The sequence below is a fragment of the Vulpes lagopus genome, chromosome 24 (genome assembly GCF_018345385.1).
Source record: "Vulpes lagopus strain Blue_001 chromosome 24, ASM1834538v1, whole genome shotgun sequence".
In the NCBI taxonomy this organism is placed as follows: Eukaryota; Metazoa; Chordata; class Mammalia; order Carnivora; family Canidae; genus Vulpes; species Vulpes lagopus.
The window spans coordinates 32658110-32676957 of NC_054847.1; the positions used below are offsets into that span (position 1 = coordinate 32658110).

At 39.3% G+C, this 18848-nt stretch overlaps 1 protein-coding gene across 4 annotated transcripts in view; it reads left to right on the top strand.

The window, feature by feature from the left end:
* The first annotated feature begins 492 nt into the window (after positions 1-492).
* The window catches only part of RIF1 (replication timing regulatory factor 1), a 54099-nt gene continuing 35743 nt past the window's right edge, over positions 493-18848 (top strand). For 3 of the 4 annotated variants that reach the window (XM_041739543.1, XM_041739545.1, XM_041739544.1), the window contains exons 1-11: positions 493-917; positions 1098-1211; positions 1662-1740; positions 6081-6177; positions 7170-7297; positions 7388-7482; positions 8438-8627; positions 10183-10275; positions 14345-14483; positions 16742-16893; positions 18208-18325. In XM_041739543.1, coding sequence (XP_041595477.1) covers positions 1108-1211; positions 1662-1740; positions 6081-6177; positions 7170-7297; positions 7388-7482; positions 8438-8627; positions 10183-10275; positions 14345-14483; positions 16742-16893; positions 18208-18325 — 1195 coding nt within the window. In that variant the 5' untranslated portion in view covers positions 493-917; positions 1098-1107. Of the gene's footprint in view, positions 918-1097; positions 1212-1661; positions 1741-4316; positions 4434-6080; positions 6178-7169; positions 7298-7387; positions 7483-8437; positions 8628-10182; positions 10276-14344; positions 14484-16741; positions 16894-18207; positions 18326-18848 lie in introns of those variants that run through there. The other variant, XM_041739546.1, reaches the window with a different exon arrangement.

Genomic DNA, 18848 nt, shown 5'->3' on the forward strand with positions numbered 1-18848 from the left:
AGTATACACAGTCCTTCTCCTTGCCTGAAGTCTGGGCCAAGTCCCACCCTTCAACACCTGGGGCCTACTACATTAAAGAATGCAGATCTTTGGGAGCTACCTACTGAATCCTCGGAATCACAATGTCTAAGGGTGGGGCCCAGAAATCTGGCAGTTTAACCACAAATATCCCCAGGCCATTGTTATGAACACTTAAAATGTGAAAACCAAAGGCTTCTTTAAAAAAAAAAAAATTTTTTTTGGAAACGGAGGCCTAGAAAGGTTGGTCATGGGGCACCTGGGCGGCTCAGCGGTGGGTCCCGCAGGGGGCTCCCTGCATAAATAAAACCTTAAAAAAAAAAAAAAAGTAAGGTTGGCTAATTTGCTGAAGTCACACAGAGCCAGGGTTGGAATCTACAGTAATCTAAATGAACTCTAGTCTTTTTTTAAAATATTTTATTTATGCATTGAAGAGACACAGAGTTGGGGGACGGAGACCCAGGCCGGGGGAACAGCAGGCGGCCTGCGGGGGGCCCGCTGGGGACAGGATCAGGGACCCCGGGTCACGACCCGGGTTGCGGGCGGGCGCCCTCCAGCCAGCTCCTCCCGCCAAGTGACGTGGAGGAAAGGAGCGCCCCGCCCGAGCGCCGAGGCCCCGCCCGCGCAGGCGCAGTCCGTAGCCAGAGCCCGCCCCCGGGAGGGGCCCCGCGATGGGCGGGGCCATCGATGACGTCGGCGCACCGCCGCCCTGTTGGACTCGCTCGGGGCTCCGCGGCCAGGCCTGCCCGACTCCCGCGCGCCCGGGGGCCCGCCCCCGCCGCCATCTTGGTCCCGCCGGGAGCGGGCCGCACGCGAGAGTAAACAGGCCGCGCCGGGCGAGTCGCGTTCCGCGGAGTCGGGCGCCGCGGGAGGACACGGCCCTGCTGTGCGTGCGTGGGGTAAGCGCCGGGCCCGCGGGCGGACCTCGGCCCGCCGCCCCGCCGCCCCCGCGGGGAGCTGCCCGGGAGAGCGGCGGCGGGGCGGCCCGGGCGGGGGCGCGGGGGGCGGTTAGCGGCCCGGACGCGGGGGCGGGAGGCCGGGCGGTCAAGGGGTCGCGTCCTCTTCCGGTCCGTGCGCAGGGCGGCCGACATGACGGCCCCGGCCGGGAGCCCCCTGGCGCCGCTGCTGGAGACGCTCGACGACGCGTCCGCCGCGCCCGGAGAGCAGGCCGACGCTTACCTGGCCCTGAGCAGGTGAGGCTGCGGGGGGCGGGGGGGGTCCCCCGCGAGGGGGGGGCGGGGAGCCTGCACGTGGGTCCCGCCGCCCGAGCCGCGCCGCGGAAGTTGGCTGGAAGTTCGGTGTCCGGTGGGCGCGGCGGCGGGCGGTTCTGGGCCCCGGCGGCCCCGACGACCCCGGCGGCCGGGCGCCCTGTGCTCCCGCGCCCTGCAGGTGCCGACGCCCGCAGGGGTAACAACTGTTGGAAAAACACGGTCGCTCACTGTAGCGTGTGGCGTCGCGTGGCCCCCTCCACCCCCGCCCCGTGCGTGCGGAAGCCCCCTCGGCGGCCGTTCCTGCGCGTTCGTGTCACGCGCGGTGCCCCGTGGCGCTGTCCTGGGGGGGGGTCCTTAGGCCTGGGTGCGGGGCGCCCCCGCCGTGCCCTCCGCGCGCCATGTGCGTGAGCTTGTGTCCTTTCTGATTTTAAGTCGAATGACTGGAGAAGATGGGAAAGAAGTCGTTACGGAAATCGAGAAAAGGCTTCCCCAGCTCCTCAGAGTTTTAAAAGTATGTATCCTTTTACTGAATAGTTTTTTTTTTTTTTTTTTTTTTTTGGTCTGTATGTGTGTGGTGGAAAGAAAGTTTTAAGCTGACTCCAAAAAAAAAAAGCTTGATATAAGAGTGCGATTCCTACAGGGCCCTTTGAGGATTTATTAGGCGCCAAGTACTTCCTTTTTTTTTTTTTTTTTTAAAGATTTAATTATTTATGACAGTCAGAGACACAGGCAGGGGGAGAAGCAGGCTCCATGCAGGGAGCCCGATGTGGGACTCGATCCCGTGACTCCAGGATCGCGCCCTGGGCCAAAGGCAGGCGCCAAACCGCTGAGCCACCCAGGGATTCCCCCCCCCCCTTTTTTTCCTTAATATTTTATTTGTTTATTCATAAGAGAGAGGCAGAGGCACAGGCAGGGGGAGAAGCAAGCTCCATGCAGGGTGCACGACGTGGGACTCGATCCTGGGACTTCAGGATCACGCCCTGGGCTGAAGGCAGAGGCTCAACCCTGAGCCACTAAGGCTGCCCCCGCCGAGTACTTTCTTAATCACCTTGTGTGTTTTCTCTTCCTTAACCCTACATCTCCCTGTAAGGGTTCTCTTGAACCCCCACTTCGTAGAACAAATTGGTTTAATCTGCCCTATGTTGCCCAAGGCCACTTGAATACAAAAATCTATGCTTTTGTTTTATTGATTTTATTTTTATTTATTTACTTATTTTAAAAGATGTTATTTATTTATTTATGAGAGAGGCAGAGACACAGGCAGAGGGAGAAGCAGGCTCCAAGCAGGGAGCCCGAGGCGGGACTCGATCCGGGGACCCCGGGGTCATGCCTTGGGCGGAAGGTGGCGCTAAACCACTGAGCCACCTGGGCTTCAGGCTTCCCGCTTTTCTTTTTCTTTTTCTTTTTTTTTTTTTTTAAAGATTTTATTCTTAAGTAATCTCTAAATCTAATGTGGGGCTCCAAATCAACCTTGAGATCAAGAGACCTACGCTCCTGTCCACTGAGCAAGCCAGGCTCCTCCAAATTTTAAAAGCAGTTATCGGATTATTTCATGTTTGTCTTTTTGTAGGAATGTACTTCTGATAAGTAAATGATTCTTTAATTTTGTCTGATCAATTTTGTGATGACTTTTTTTTTTTTAATATTCACTCACCATCAGTGTTTGCTACTCTTGTCTGGTTAAAAAACCGTTATTATGGTTATCTTGCTTGTTTGCAGGGAGGTGTTGTAGTTTTAACGTCAGACTGAGGACATCTGATCCTCAAGTACACAGCGGCTTTGGGACGGTCCTTAACACTTCTAAATTCCTTCTCTGTATCCATTTATCGATATATCTATATTTTATTTATTCATGAGATACACAGAGAGAGAGAAGCAGAGACACAATGCAGGGAGCCTGACTGGGACTCATTCCCAGGTTGCCAGGATCATCCCCTGGGCCAAAGGTAGATGCTCACCCGCTGAGCCTCCCCCCCAATCACTAAATTCATTCCTTCTTTTTAGAATGAAGAAGGTGAATTACATTTCCACAGAGTTCTTATTTCTATGACTTTCGCGCTTTTAAACAGAAGTGTTCTGTCATGATATCTAATGTACATTTTAGCACAATTTCCAGCTAAATGTTAGGCATTTAAGGTACCGCCTGCCCAGCAGTATTCCTGTTAGTTAGCAGTGTTTTTTGTTTGTGTAAAGCAGGAACTTTTTTGTGTAGTGGTTTGGGACTTATTAATAATTTTATTACATAGTGTTAATTGTAATATCCCATTTTTCTTCATTATCATATTCCACATTCCAGTTTATTGGATGTGATGAAAGCATGCATTTTCATAAATTTGGTATTTGAGAACGTGCAGGATCAGGAACTCTATTGCTTGCACTGTTGATTAATAGAGTTTGTAACTTAAATGTCTGATGAATAATTATTTGGAAGCCTGTGGGTGGTTAGATAGGAAAGTCAACAGAAGCTTGACAATCAACAGAAGCTTTCTAGGTAAGTTATTAAGTACTGCGAAGATAATTGAATTCCTTTAGAACAAAAGCCAGGTTAGGTGAACTGTAACATGTTTCTGTATTTAGAATTCTATTAGTATTGAGTCTAGGAACCCACAACATTTTTTTTAAGCTTTATTTATTGGGGATCCCTGGGTGGCGCAGCAGTTTGGCGCCTGCCTTTGGCCCAGGGCGCGATCCTGGAGACCCGGGATCGAGTCCCACATCAGGCTCCCGGTGCATGGAGCCTGCTTCTCCCTCTGCCTGTGTCTCTGCGCCTGTCTCTCTCTCTGAGATTATCATAAATAAATAAATAAAGCAGTGCTCTTAAAAAAAAAAAAAGCTTTATTTATTATTAGAGAGAGGGAGAGGGGCAGAGGAAAAGAATATAATGCAGACTCTGCTGACCCAGAGCCCGACATGGGGCTCCATCTCGTGACCCTGAGATCATGACCTGGGCCAAAATCCAGAGTTGGGTGCTTAACTAACCAAATCACCCAGGTGCCCTGGAACCCATGACTTTTTTTTTTTTTTTTTTAAGATATATTTGAGAGAGAGCGCACCTAAGAGCTTGGGGGAGGGAAAGAGGGAACTGGGACTCAATCCCAGGACCCTGAGATCATGACCCGAGCTGAAAGCAAGAGTCGGTCACTTAAAGGACTGAACCACCTAGGCACCCCACCCACGACAATCTTGAAGGCAACACAGTTAAAGGTATATATATATATATATTTAAAAGTTGATCACAGCTGCTTATTTTCCAAGAGCTAACAGTAGTAGCCCTCAGTCTAAGATGTTTAATACTGTATTTCTGTGGTTGTCAGAATTGATTGTTTTATTTATTTTTTGTGAATAAGCAGTAGAGTTTTATTTTTATTTTTTTAATAGAGATCTTTTTTTAAGATTTTATTTATTCATCAGAGACAGAGAAAGAGAGAGAGGCAGAGACACAGGCAGAGGGAGAAGCATACTCTATGCAGGGAGCCAGACGTGGGACTCAATCCCGGGTCTCCAGGATCACCATCTGGACTGAAGGCAGCGCTAAACTGCTGAGCCACCGGGGCTGCCCGCAATAGAGTTTTATTAAGTGAGGTTACAGAAAAAGTTCTTAGGGAAGTAGGAGGAGTCCCAACAAGGTTTCCCTGGACTGGTTGTTGTATTTATTTATTTTTTAAAAAACTTATTCATGAGGCACACGGGGGGGGGGGGGGGGGGGGCGGGGAGCGGGGCGGGGAGAGGCAGAGACACAGGTAGAGGGAGAAGCAGGCTCCATGCAGGGAGCCTGACTTGGGATCCCGGGTCTCCAGGATCAGGCCCTGGGCTAAAGGTGCTAAACCGCTGAGCCACCCAGGCTGCCCCTAGGACTGGTTGTTTTAATGTCCTATGCTCCAGTGCTTGTTTTTTTGAATTGTTTCATTTAATTATAAAAAGAGTACTCCAGGGAAGTGTCTATATACTTATTTTTCCTGCTCGAGAGCAGCAAATAGCTGAGTATTCCTTGGATATCTGGTTCAGGGGGATCCCTGGGTGGCTCAGCAGTTTCGCGGCTGCCTTTGGCCCAGGGTGCGATCCTGGAGTCCCGGGATCGAGTCCCGTGTCGGGCTCCTGGCATGGAGCCTGCTTCTCCCTCTACCTCTGCCTGTGTCTCTGCCTCTCTCTCTCTCTCTCTCTCTCTCTGTGTCTATCATAAATAAATAAAAAATAAATCTTTTAAAAAAAAAAGATACCTGGTTCAGAGCAGTGAGGAGATTTAAAGAGAAATCAATTTGGAATAGAAAATGGTACCAAGAAAAAATTACAAAGAAATGTAGGGTTAGGGAATATAACAAGACTACCTTTGACAGGTTTGGGGTTTTATGGATTTTACATGCATAATATGGGTTGGGCTTCAAATCCATTTGATCATTCAGATTTTCCAGTCTACAAAGTAGGGATTTCTTTTAAAACATTGAGATAATGTTTAAAGCTCCTATCATTTTAGATCCTCTGTAAATGTTACATTCCAACACGCTCTGTTTTAGAAGTGTCACTCTACTCTAGAGCTAGGATGCTAGATTGTGTTTTTGAGTGTCTTGCTTACCTTTTGTGGAGGTGTCTTTAGCATTTTCCGTTTGTTGGCTCTTTTATTGCTTTCAGCTGTGTGGAGCTTTTTTTTTTTTTTTAAGAGAAACATTCTTTTTTAGTGTGATCCCTTTCTACTGCTCTTCCTTTCTTTGCCAAGCTGTATAGATGGCCTCCTGATTTTATTCCTCAAACATTTGTTGGTCAATTGGATTAAAACAATTTTATTTTCTGGGCGACTTGTTCCCTGAGAATATATTTACAATCATAATTGCTTATAATGTGCTTTTTTTTTTGTAGATTCACATTTCCAGTCAAAATTCAGACCTCAGTAGTGCTGCTCTACAGGCTTTGGGGTTTTGCTTATATAATCCCAAAATTACTGTGGGATTATCAGGTAAATTTATTATTGCATAATATTTTTAGAGTTTATGTTTTAGCACTTGGTTGAGAAATGTCTGACACTGACACAAAAATATTTTTAGGGTTTATAAATTTAGTTTCATAATGTTAAAAATACTGTTACTTTTGTATTACTTTTGTAAATTGTAGTTTAGGATTTGCTTTTGAGAAAGAAATAATCTTTGGGTTATCGTTTTTTAAAAGCTCGTTTTTTCTAGACATAGCTTTAACTTGATAAACATAAAGCTTGCTCTAAAGAGAATATAAACCTATTTTTAAATGATCGTAACAAAAAATGAACCTTCTCCTTTAAGAAGCATATCTGCTTAGGAAGTTAACGACAGTTAGATGGTTATTGTATAGAGCAAGCATATGCACTAATGAATGTGTTGGAATTAAAAAGTTCTTTTGCATAGTAGTATTAGGATAATTTGGAACCCAAAGTAGCTAAGTTTTCAAGTGACCTTAATTATTCCTTTGTAGTTTGGCATTTTAATGGGAACCTAGGAAGTGACCTTTAGAGAGGGGGAAATCCAAGATAGGGAATAGGAATGCCAGAAAGTTACTACCATCTTTTTCTGTGATGGTAAAGTTTATGCCCTTTTTTATATGTACACATGTTCCCAGTCTAAAATAGAAGTCCATTTTAGAGCAAAGGTGGAGGATGTATAGCATCTTTGTCTTAAATGTTTAAATAAAACTATAAATGATAATTGTTATATATTTGGTATCAATATATAATGATACCAGTGAAATATTCTCAGTTGCACAAAATTGAGTATGTTGCTTATTTTCTCTGAGTATCCCTTCCCATCTGTCCTAAGTTTTGTGTTTTGGGATGAAGTTTGATAGCATTGGTTCGCTGATCCATCTCTCTGGATATGCATTTAATTTTTTCACAGTGGAGAGTATGTTGTTTTTCTGTTTCTGTAGTTGAGATTTTAAAAGATGCAAACTTTCACATAATTAAAGCTGCTCATTTTTCAGAGACAGATATTCAAGAACTGCTTTTAAAATTGAATGATAGTGTTAAGAGCCCAGACAAAAATGTACGTACTAGGGCACTTTGGGTGATATCCAAGCAGACGTTTCCTGCTGAAGTCATTGGCAAAGTAGTGAGTATGGTTTTTGTATGTTTTCTCAACACATGCCACTTTAAAAATCCAGGCTTATTTGATTTGTATTTCTTTGGTTCTGTTTTTTAGGTATCCAGTATAATTGATTCTTTAGAAATAGTATTTAATAGAGGAGAGATGCATTCTGCTGTTGTTGATTATGAAGCGTTAAATGTCATCATAAGGTATGAATTTGCTGTTTTGGAAGAATAGTTTCAGTAAATTTAGAATTTACTACATGAAATGGACTTTGGGGACTTGAATATGAATTAGACATGAAAAGAAAAAAATGTCTTCTAAAAGTCTCAAGGAATAAAGGTAACAGGAAAAAGAAGTAGATGTGTTTATATTACCAGGTTTCTTTTTTGTTTTTATTTTTACTGAGTCTTACAAATAAGTCTTGGTTGGGATGCCTGACTGTTTCATTTGGTAGAACATGATACTCTTGATCTCGGGGTACTGAGTCCAAGCCCCGTGTTGTAGAGCATACGTAAAAATAAAGTCTTGATTATATTGCTGCTGCTAACATGATTCTGATTTTTTAAATTATTTCCATTAAAACTTGGAAGAGTTTAAAAAATAATAATAGGCTCCCAAATAGGCCATGGGGAGTATAAGAAGGCATTAACAGCCATTAGCAGATGGGAAAACCGCAAAATCCTCTACCTTCTTCCTATCCATCCCTTCTCTTTAAAGGATATGCTGACAGCATACAAACTTTGTTGATGTGCTTTATCTTACCTTGTTTTTCATTCTTTCAAAGTTTTCCGTAATTGAGCTATTTGCTTAACCTAATTTGTGTTCTGATGTCTTGCATGATAACATTATGTCACAATTCTCTGGCTATTCTCAAAGAATGTTGAGTTTACTTTATAAAAAAACTAATATTTTAAATATTAATCTGAAGAAAAAGTGTGTTTTCTTATTTTAAAAATTCATAAAAATAATACAGAAATCTAAATTAGTAAAAATTATATTTGTGTATATGCATATATGTATACTAAAACAAATGGACACTATTACGTATATTTCTATGTAAATATAGAATATAAATATTCCTATGTACCTGCTTATTTTCCTAGTAGTTTGGACATAAAAGGTGAGGTCAAGCCAATTTATTTATTGATTTCTCTATTACAGACTAATTGAACAAGTCCCAGTTCAAATGGGAGAAGAGTCCATTAGGTGGGCAAAACTGGTGATACCTTTAGTGGTTCATTCAGCCCAAAAGGTGCATTTGCGGGGAGCAACTGCTCTAGAGATGGGAATGCCATTGTTGCTTCAGAAGCAACAAGAAATAGCATCTATCACAGAGCAGCTTATGACAACTGTAAGTATTTTGTATAAGGATTTTTTGAGTACAGCATTGTAAGTTTCTGGCCCAAGCTTAGGGCTCATAGTGGTATAATTGCATTATGATCTGGGAAGTTCCAATTTTAATAAAACATAAGTAATTGTTTATGTTAGTATAGGTACACTACTCCTAGTTTAAGGAGTTTATTTGGTATTTGTAAGATCCAGGCATTTTATTTCATCCCCAGTGAATAGTGATTGAAAGAGATTGCATTTCTGGAAAAGGGAGAACGTTAATTGATTTCAGTGCTATTTGTGTTGTTTTAACATAATCCAATAGGTACAAATTTAAGGCACATACGTGCCTGTAATGTGTACAGCTTCCTAAAGTTATTACTTGCCCCAGGTTTTAGGCTATTCTACCATTGTTCTCATAACAAATATTTATTAGCACTTATGTGCTGGCCTTTGTTTTAGACACTGAATATAGCAGTGAACAGAAGAAACGTTTGGTACTTACTGTCTAGTGGGAGAGGCAATAAAGAATATATGGTATAATCAGCGAAGAACATAATGGAGAACTGTAGAGACTAGATGGAGAGTGCCATTGGAGAGGAAGTGTTTTGGACAGAGAGGAAAAGAATAGGTATTTAAACAGTGATTTGAAAGTGTATAAAAATTAGGTACTTGGATGATAGGGAATGTAAGGTCATTCCAGGCAGGAGGAACTGTGTGAGAGCAAAAGGCGCTGCTCTGATGGTTTTGTGTTGGTGTTTAGTGAACCCTGGGCAAGGGAGCCAGTATGATAGAGTGAATGAGGATTGGAGGATAGGACATGACGTCAGAGAAACGGCCAAATCACATAGGGCCTTGGGCGGTATTGTGAGACATTTGTTTTTCACTCTGGCTTCTGTTAAACCATTTTTGAAGATTTTGAGTCTAGGATTGTTATATGTACTGACTTGGATTTTAAAGGGATCACTGTGCCAGTGTTGAAAATAGACTCTAGGGGAATTGAGTAGAAGGGAAACTAGTTCAGAGGTAACTTCAGTAATCCAGGTGTAGTGAGGGAGCCTTCCGTATTTGAAAGCCTGGGGTTTTGTTTATTTTTTAAAATTTAGGAGGCCTCATGGTAATGTTTGGAGCCTAATAAAGTAGCTCCAGTGTCTTTGCAATTTTTTTTATTTTGCTAAGTTTATTAATTTTCTAAGCGTATATAGAATTTTTTATAAATTTCAACTAAAATGTTCTCATCCATGAAGTTGTTAATGTATTTTAAAGAGTGAAGAGTTAAAACAGTATCATTTGAACTCTAAAGATACACATGCTGAAGTTTTCAGGGAAAAGGGTATTGGTAGAAAACGATTAAACTGAATTGATGAATGAAATAATGGCCAGGTTTGTGATAAGCATAGTAAGATGGTAATGGTATTTATATTTGGACATATACTGTAAAGCTTTTAGCTTTACTATGTATATGAAAGTTTTTCTAATAAAACATTGGGAAAAGTTAATTCAGCTGAGACAGTTTGAACTGCATGTTGTGTATTCTCAAGAGTGTTTTTGGTAAATATTTTTGCTTTTGTTTGCAGAAACTACTTTCAGAACTCCAAAAGCTATTTATGAGTAAGAATGAGACTTACGTGTTAAAATTGTGGCCTTTGTTTGTTAAACTTCTTGGGAAGGTAAGTCTACAGTTTATACCTGTGAGACCCTTTCATTTCTTATTCATGAATACCATATAGGAAGATGTAGCTACTCACCGAAGTTTGTTTGCAAACCCACAATAAGTACTTCTGCTGCTTTTCCAGTCCATTGTAAAGCTATAGAGTAGCATAAATTTGAGTCCCACCAGCGTGCAGGTTCCTAGCAGAGGTAGAGCAAGGTTATACTCTGCCTTTTTATTTGAACTCTCAATGTTGTTTTTTTTTTTTTCTTCTTTTTTTGTTAAACATATGTCCTTTTTGGGGAGCCTGGGTGGCTCTGTTTAAGCGTCTGCCTTCTCTGCTCTTGATCCCAGGGTGAATGGTCCCGGGATCCATCCTCGCATAGGGCCCTCTGTTAGGGGAGAGCCTGCTTCTCCATCTGCCCTTCCCTCTGCTTCTGAGCGCTCTCTCAAAATCTTAAAAAAAAAAAAAAACCCACATGTCCTTTTCATAATCTTAGTGACACATTTTCCACATTTTGTAGTTTTCCTCGGTGAATTTAGTTTTAAATGGCCCCCAAGCTTAATGCCAAAGTGTTCTCCGTGGTTCCTAAGCACAGGAAGACTATGATGTGCCCTGGGAGAAATTACACATATTATGTATACTCTCTTCAGGCATGAGTTACAGTGTTACTGGCTAAGAGTTCAGTGTTAGTGAATCAACAATACATATGGTATCTTTAAACAGAAATAAGTAGGAAACAAGGTTAAGGTCATTTGGTTGACAGAAAAGTTCTCATAGGAACCTAACCTGCATCTTCCCTAGGAGCAGTGGCTCAGTACTTGTTCTGTGGTGGGCTTCACAGAACTTAACATTGATGGTTAGTGAGGATCAACTAATTATATGTTCTACCTTTAAGCCAGGTTGTTTGTTTGTTTGTTTCTTTTGAGGGGAAGGGATGTGTTCTTTTTTTTTTTTTTTTTTATTGTAGTGAATAAACATTTATCGTACCATCGTAAGTATACAGTTGAGTATACTGTATTGAACACATGTATATGTATTGAACACATACACACGTTGTGTAAACATCACTATACCCAGAACATTTTCTTTTTTTTTAAAGATTTTTTATTTATGTATTTATTCATGAGAGACACAGAGAAAGAGGCAGAGACACAGGCAGAGGGAGAAGCAAGCTCCAGGCAGGGAGTCCGACATGGGACTCGATCCCAGGACTTCAGGATTACGCCCTGGGCCGAAGGCAGGTCACCCAAGCGTCCCCCAGAACATTTTCATCATCTTCCAACTTTATACATGTTAAACGATGACTCCTACTGCCCTACCCCCAACATCTGGTTGCATCTATTTGCTGTCTCTGTATGTAATTTTTTCAAGTTCTATTCATGTAGTAGCAGGCATTTAATAAATTTCATTCTTAGGGCTGAATAATATTTTACTCTATAACATTTTTATTTAGATTACATTTACATTTTATTATAATTTGTTGGCAGACACTTGGCTTGTTTTTACATTTTGGCTACTGTGAATACTGCCATAAACATTGATGTACAAATATATGTTGGATTCTCTGCTTTTTATTCTTTTGGATATATGTGTAAGAGTGGAATTGCTGGGTCATATGGTAGTACTGTGCTTAACTTTTTGAAACCCGGGGTCCCTGGGTGACTCAGCGGTTGAGCACCTGCCTTCCGCCCAAGACATGATCCTGGGGTCCTGGCATCTAGTCCCACATCGGGCTCCCTTCATGGAGCCTGCTTCTCCCTCTGCCTGTGTCTCTGCCTCTCTCTCTCTCTGTCTCTCATGAATGAATAAATAAAATCTTAAAAAAAACTTTTTTTTTTTTTTTTTTAAAAAAAACTTTTTGAGACCCCTCCAAATTATTTTCCATAGTGGGTGCACTCTTACATTCCTACCAGTAATACACTAGAGTTCTTTTCTTTTCTTTCCCTAAAAGGATGTTTGTTTATTTTAGAGAGAACAAGTGAGGGGGAGGGGCACAGGGAGGAGGAAAAATCTCCAGCAGGCTACTTACTGAGTGAGGAGCCTGACATAGGGCTTTATCCCCATATCCTGAGATCATGGCTTGGGCTAAAATCAAGAGCCAGACACTTGACTGAGCATCCAGGCATAAATTTGTTATTTTTTGGTCTTTGATACGATACCCATTCCAGAAAATTTTTGTTTTGTTTTGTAATAATATTACCCCCCCCCATATGTTGTCTTTTCACTTGATATCTTTTAGTATACTTCCTGTATTTTCAATTTTGATAAAGTCCAATATTAAATTTTTTTTTCTTTTGGAGCGCCTGGGTGGCCGAGTCTGTTAAGTGTCTGCATTCAGCTCAGGTCTTGATCCTGGAGTCCCGGGATCAAGCCCCGTGTCGGGCTCCCTGCTCAGTGGAGAGTCTGCTTCTCTCTCCTCCTGCCTCCTCCCCACCACCCCTAGCTCTTGCTCTCTCACACACACTCTTTCTCTGAAATAAAATCTAAAATATACATATATATTTTTTTTCTTTCATTGCCTGTGCTTTTGGTGTCATAGCCATGAAGTTACTGCCAAATCCAGTATCATGAATCTTTTTCCCCCTCTGTATTCTTGTAGGATTTTTACAGTTCTAGTTCTTGTAAGTTTTTTATCTTTGATCCATTTTGAATTTATTTTTGTGTATGGTGTAAGGCAGGGGTCCAGTTTTCATTCTTTTGCATGTGGATATTCAATTTTGTATGAATTGTTTGAAAAGAATGATCTTTTATAATGAATGGTCTTGGCACCCTCATTGAAAATCATGACCGCTGGGGTGCCTGAATGGTACAGTCGGTTAAGTATCCAACTCTTAATTTTGGCTCAGGTCATGATCTCATGGTGGTGGTGAGATGGAGCCTGATGTGGGACTCTGCTCAGCACAGAGTCTACTTGAGACTCTCTCAAATAAAAAAAAAAAAAAAAAAAGAAAAATCAATTGACAGCATATATGAAGGTTTATTTTGGTGATACTTTATTCTTGGTGTGTATGTTTATCCTTATGCCATTACCATATGTTTTAATTTTACTTCACTTTTTGAAGTAAATTTGGAAGGCACGTGTAAGTTCTTTTAAATTTATTCTTTCAAAATTGATTTGGCTGTTTGGGGCTCTTGGCAATTCCATAAGGAATTTGAAGATGAGCTTTTTTGTGAAAAAGGCTGCTGGACTTGTAATAGAGATTTTGTTGAATCTGTAGATTGCTCTGTATAATACTAACATTTTAATGGTATTAAAACTTTGTACTTTAATGTGGAATGGTTTTCCATTTATTTAGGTCTTTTTAAATGTTTTCTAGCTATATTTTGTAGCTTGTAGTGTAGAAGTCTTTTCCTTGGTTTGATTTATTTATTCCTGAGTATTTAATTCTTTTCAGTGCTATTGTAAATGGAATTCCTTACCTAATTACCTTTTCAGATTGTTGCTGTTGTGTAGAACCACAGCTAGTTTTTGTGTCTTGATCTTGTATACTCTGTAACTGCTGAATTTATTTTACTAGCTTTAGTAGCTTTTTTATGAATTCTTTTATTTTTCTTAGCAAGTTACTTTCTGTTTATGTGCTATTCAGTTTATATGTGATTTATAGCTACAATTGCTGTTTCATTTTTTTTAACGTATGTGTTTCTTTGTGTTGGTGTTGTTTACTTGTCATTTGTCCAGTTTTCCTTTAACTTTTTCCTGTTTATTTCAGTGTATTTGGAAAAGCTATTTTTATTAGTTTCAAAGTTCAACATTTCTTATTTTATCTTAAATTTTAAATACACTGATTTTTTTTTTTCCCCAGAGGGACACCATTTTTTTGATATTATGTTGATAAGATTTGGGATTTCTCTTGCCTTCCTGATTTTCTCTAATGTTTTAGAAATGTTTATCCATTATCTAATTGATGAAGGATTAGATTTTGTGATCTTGAGTTTTGAATGTGTGTATAGGATTCAGGACATTTTAAACGTTAAAATTTTAAGACTTTACACAGCTAATAATGACTTAGATAAATGAATAATAATAATGTCTACATATTGTTTTAGGTAGGTAAATAACTTTGTAATGATTTTTCATTTTTAGACCTTGCATCGAAGTGGAAGTTTCATTAATTCTCTATTACAGCTGGAAGAACTAGGATTTCGTAGTGGGGCACCCATGATTAAAAAAATAGCTTTTATTGCTTGGAAGAGTCTAATAGATAATTTTGCTTTGAATCCAGGTAAGATTTTAAAATTGATTTTTTTTTTTTTTTTAATGAATTTTACTCAAGTGAGATGAATAAGGCCTTTTCGATTTCTTGGAGTGTATACTGAAACTTAACCTATTGATTTTTTTTTTTTTTTTTTAAGAAAATAAGCTTGTAGCTAAATAGAATTTAAAAGCTTAGGCATTATTGAAAAATCACAGATACAAAATTTGTTTTAAGCTATTTCAAAAACTGAACAAAGTGACAGATAGCATTTGTGACTTTCTTAGTATGTTCCAACACTTAGTTGAGCACTTCAGGTACCTCTAATTTGATCATACTTAGTATCTCCAGTCTATTATGATGATCACTCATTTAGAGAGAGTAAATAGCTTATCAAAGGTCACATAAGCCAATAGATGATAGGAAGCCATTTTGATTGCTGTGAAACATGATCAATAAACTTTTTTCTTTCAGTACCTTTCGAACAGTGCCTAATGGTGGGTTATTAATATATACAAGTGATTCCTTTTGACTTACCTTAGCTCCTATTGTCTAGTGGAGGTGTTTGATACACAGTTGACCTTTGAGCAGTGGGAAGGTTAGGGATACCAACATCCCACTGCGTGTAACTTTTCACTTTCCCTCAAATTAACTGCAAATAGCCTGCTGTTGACTATAGAAGCCTTACCAATAACTTAAATAGTCCATTAACCCATATTTTGTATGCTATGTGTATTACATGCTCTAGTCTTTACAATAAAGTAAGCTAGAGCAAAGAAATGTCAAGAAAATTATAAGAGAAAATACATTTGTAGTACTGTACTGTAAAAAGAAAAAAAAAGTCTGTGTATAAGTGACCCATGCAATTCAAACCCTTGTTCAGAGGTCACGTATATATATGAGAATGAGGATATAGCCCAAGAATAGGTCAGTAGGAGTACCTACTTAATCAGGTAGTTAATCTTAAATATAATCAATATTGTATGTTTATAGATCAGCTAAATGATAACTGGTTTCATCGTATATTTTTCTCTGCCAAAGACCATTAATAATCCTTTCTCTTCCTCGTTTTATTGTTTTCTGTAAGGTGATTATTTTTGTTAACTGTAATTTTATTAAAAATATTGGTAAAAGTGTGTTGCCAGGCAGAAATTTTAATTGCAAATGTTACCTTTTTGTTCTTTATGAACTGGTAATGTAAATTACTGTTCTAGGCTAATCTGTTGCAATTATGTATGGTTGAGTGTTAAAGCATAAAATAGACATAAGAAGACTTAAGATAAATAAAACGTTATTTCATTTGAAATAAGTCCAGAGCTCGAGTCCATCCCTAGTATTATGGATCCAGGAAATCTTAGGGAATCAGATGCCCGTCTTTCTGTTCGGCCATCTTCAGTATACTTGGTTGTAGATTATGGGAAGGGGAGAAGGCAAAAGAGCAAAAATTAACTTCTCAGCTGAGCCATGCATCTCTGGAGCCTTCTAGAGATTCCATATACAGTTGCTCTTAAATCTCATTGGGTAGGATGGCTGAATGGGAGACTAGATAAATAAAAAAGTTGGGTGTTCTGATTGAATCAGGTCTTGTATCTAAAAATGGCGATTGGCAATTTCTGCTATAGGGATATTATTGTGGAGCTCCTCTCATAAGTAGAATATAAGTTAAGGATTTGAGAATTTGTTCCCATAATGATTTGACCTTATTTTCTTTATAGAAATATTAATTGTGAAAGCCAAATGGCCAAATAGCTGTCAGAAACATGAATGCCATCCCATCAGATATGTGGCTTGACACGTTTCAAGATCCTATTTAAGTCCTTTTGATAAGTTACTTGAGCACAAGACTTCTGTGCCCGAGTTGTTGAACTCACATGGGACATTGGGCTGGACAGTTGTTGTGGAGGACTGCCCTGTGTGTTGAAGGTCCATCCAGCAGGATCCTTGGATGTGTAACCTAGTAGACCAGCAGCATCTTCCGTTCTCCTGCCTTCCGGGTCTAATAACCAGAGATACTGTAGACGTTGCCAAATGTCCCTTGGTAGGAAAATCGTCCTTGGCACACAAAATATCTAATACACGTTACTTTTTTTTTTTTTCCTTTTCCTCATTTCTTTGGCCTAATTATATGTAGTCTAGTTGCAGTAGACTCTGTCAAAGTGAAATTTTGAGGTCTAACAAGCTGGTGATAAAATTTTTTAATTCATTCTCTTGCAATGATAAAAAGGAGACTTGTTCCTGAAATTTAGTCTTTAGCTCTCACATGTTTTAACCCATGTGCTTATTTTAAGAAATACTATGCAGTGCAAAAAGACTCAAGTTGTTAATGCAGCCTTTGAGTTCCATCCATGTGAGAACAGAAACTCTAGCACTAACAAAACTAGAAGTCTGGTGGTATCTACTGATGAGACTTGGACCTCATCTTCCTGCCAATTTTGAACAGGTAATGAAAGTGTTGACTAAAATGTGTGGTGTGTCTTAATGCATTCTTAAATTCTTAACAGTCTAATCTTTCAGTGTTAAGTTTGCTGTGTTAGCAGACCATACTATATATATAACATTTTTTCCTAACACAGAACTTGGGTTTAGTTTCCTCAGAAAATACTCTCCAGTTGTGTGAAATGGAGCCTCTAAAGCTTTCTCAACCAACAATCACTCAAATATCTATTCTTATTCTAAAGCCATTTTGAGAACATTTTTTAAGAAATTTCAAAGGATTTAGAATGTAATTGAGAATAAAATCAGTATTGTTGAAATAGGAATCAAGTTCTACACTGGGTTGATAGTTGGATATCTTTTGTATCTCCTATTTCTAGGCCACCTAATAGTAACATCATTTGATCCCAGCGTAGCTTTTTAGTATTATAAATGATCTTACACATTTTTTTTAGGTTTTGATATCCTTGCTGGCATTTAGACATAAGACTTATTAATCTTAAGTATACTGTCCTCGTTTTGCAGTTAGTCCCATCCTTGGTTTCTGTGTTTTTGTATAATAAGTAAAAAAAGATGGCTCTGATAACTTTTATCTTCTTCATTTCTTTATTGTTTATCTGGGATTTTGAAGTGCATCTTACTTTTAAATCTGTAGTCCTTCTGGTCTATACGTAATTGGATGGTAGTGAATACGTTATTGGAAATTGGGTTTATAATAAAATTATATTTTTTGGCAAATTTTTAGACTTGTAATCATTACATTTAGTGTGTTAAGGCTTTTCAGCTTGACAGCGTGAATTAATTGGAATTGGACACTAATGATAATATGTAATGGGAACATAATTATACCAAGTTCTACCATTAAGAAGTCCTAAGTAGCCTAATCTTACCCCGTTGTCCCACACATTCATCGGTATAATTTATGCATTGGCTAGATTTGATTGGTACTGAAATGATTAGAAATGAGTTTGAAGTTGTCTCAGTTCAGATTTTTTTAGGGTGCATTTTTTAAAAGTTTAAAATGAGTCTGTACCGATAGCATTAAAACTCAGGCATTATTTAGGTGTATGATCTCCCATCTGGAATTTAGAACTGAAATTTATAGATAGTACCCATTTATAGGACAAATAAAGTTGTAATAAAAATTTTTACTTTTTCAATTTTAGTTTTTAGCCAGTGCATCCAAACAGCTAGGACTCAGCATATCAAAAGAATTCAGATTACTTATTAAATTTAACTGTAATCATGCAAGACTTTAAAAATATGTGGCAATTAGGTAGTTTAGAGATAGTTTCCCTTTTTTTGCTTTTAACTCCAATAGGTGTGCGTGCCTCTGATTCAAAGTACAATAAGCATCGATTCTAATGCTTCAGCTCAAGGCAGTTCGTCTCGTGTAGCTGCTTCTCCAGGTTTAAGTCCTATGACTCCTATACACAAAGGTAAGAGGTAGATATAGTTGGGGTTTTTTCTTTTCTTTTTTTTTCTTAAGATTTTATTTATTCATGAGAGACACAAAGAGGGAGAGACAAAGGGAGAAGCAGCCTTCTGTGGGGAGCCTGATATGGGACTTGATCCCAGGACCCCGGAATCATGCCCTGAGCCGAAGGCAGACGCTCAACCACTGAGCCACCCAGGTGCCCCTCTATTTTTAAAAAGGACTTGAATGAAGCCTTTACTCAGTTATTCACATAAAATGAAGCACTTTATAATTTTGACTCCTAATCACAAAGTTTCTTCTATACTAATTATTTTCTTACGTGTTGGCTGTTGTAATAGCATTGTTGTAATTGGGAAAAGATTAACGTTTTTCCACTATACATGGGAGATGTATTACAGTGACTCTTGTATTTGTTTCAGAACCAGAATCTTAGAGCTTATATTAAAAACAGATTTTAACAGATGTTTAAAAAAAAAAAAATAAAAAAAAAAAAAAATAAATAAAAAAAAATTTGGCCTAGGGGT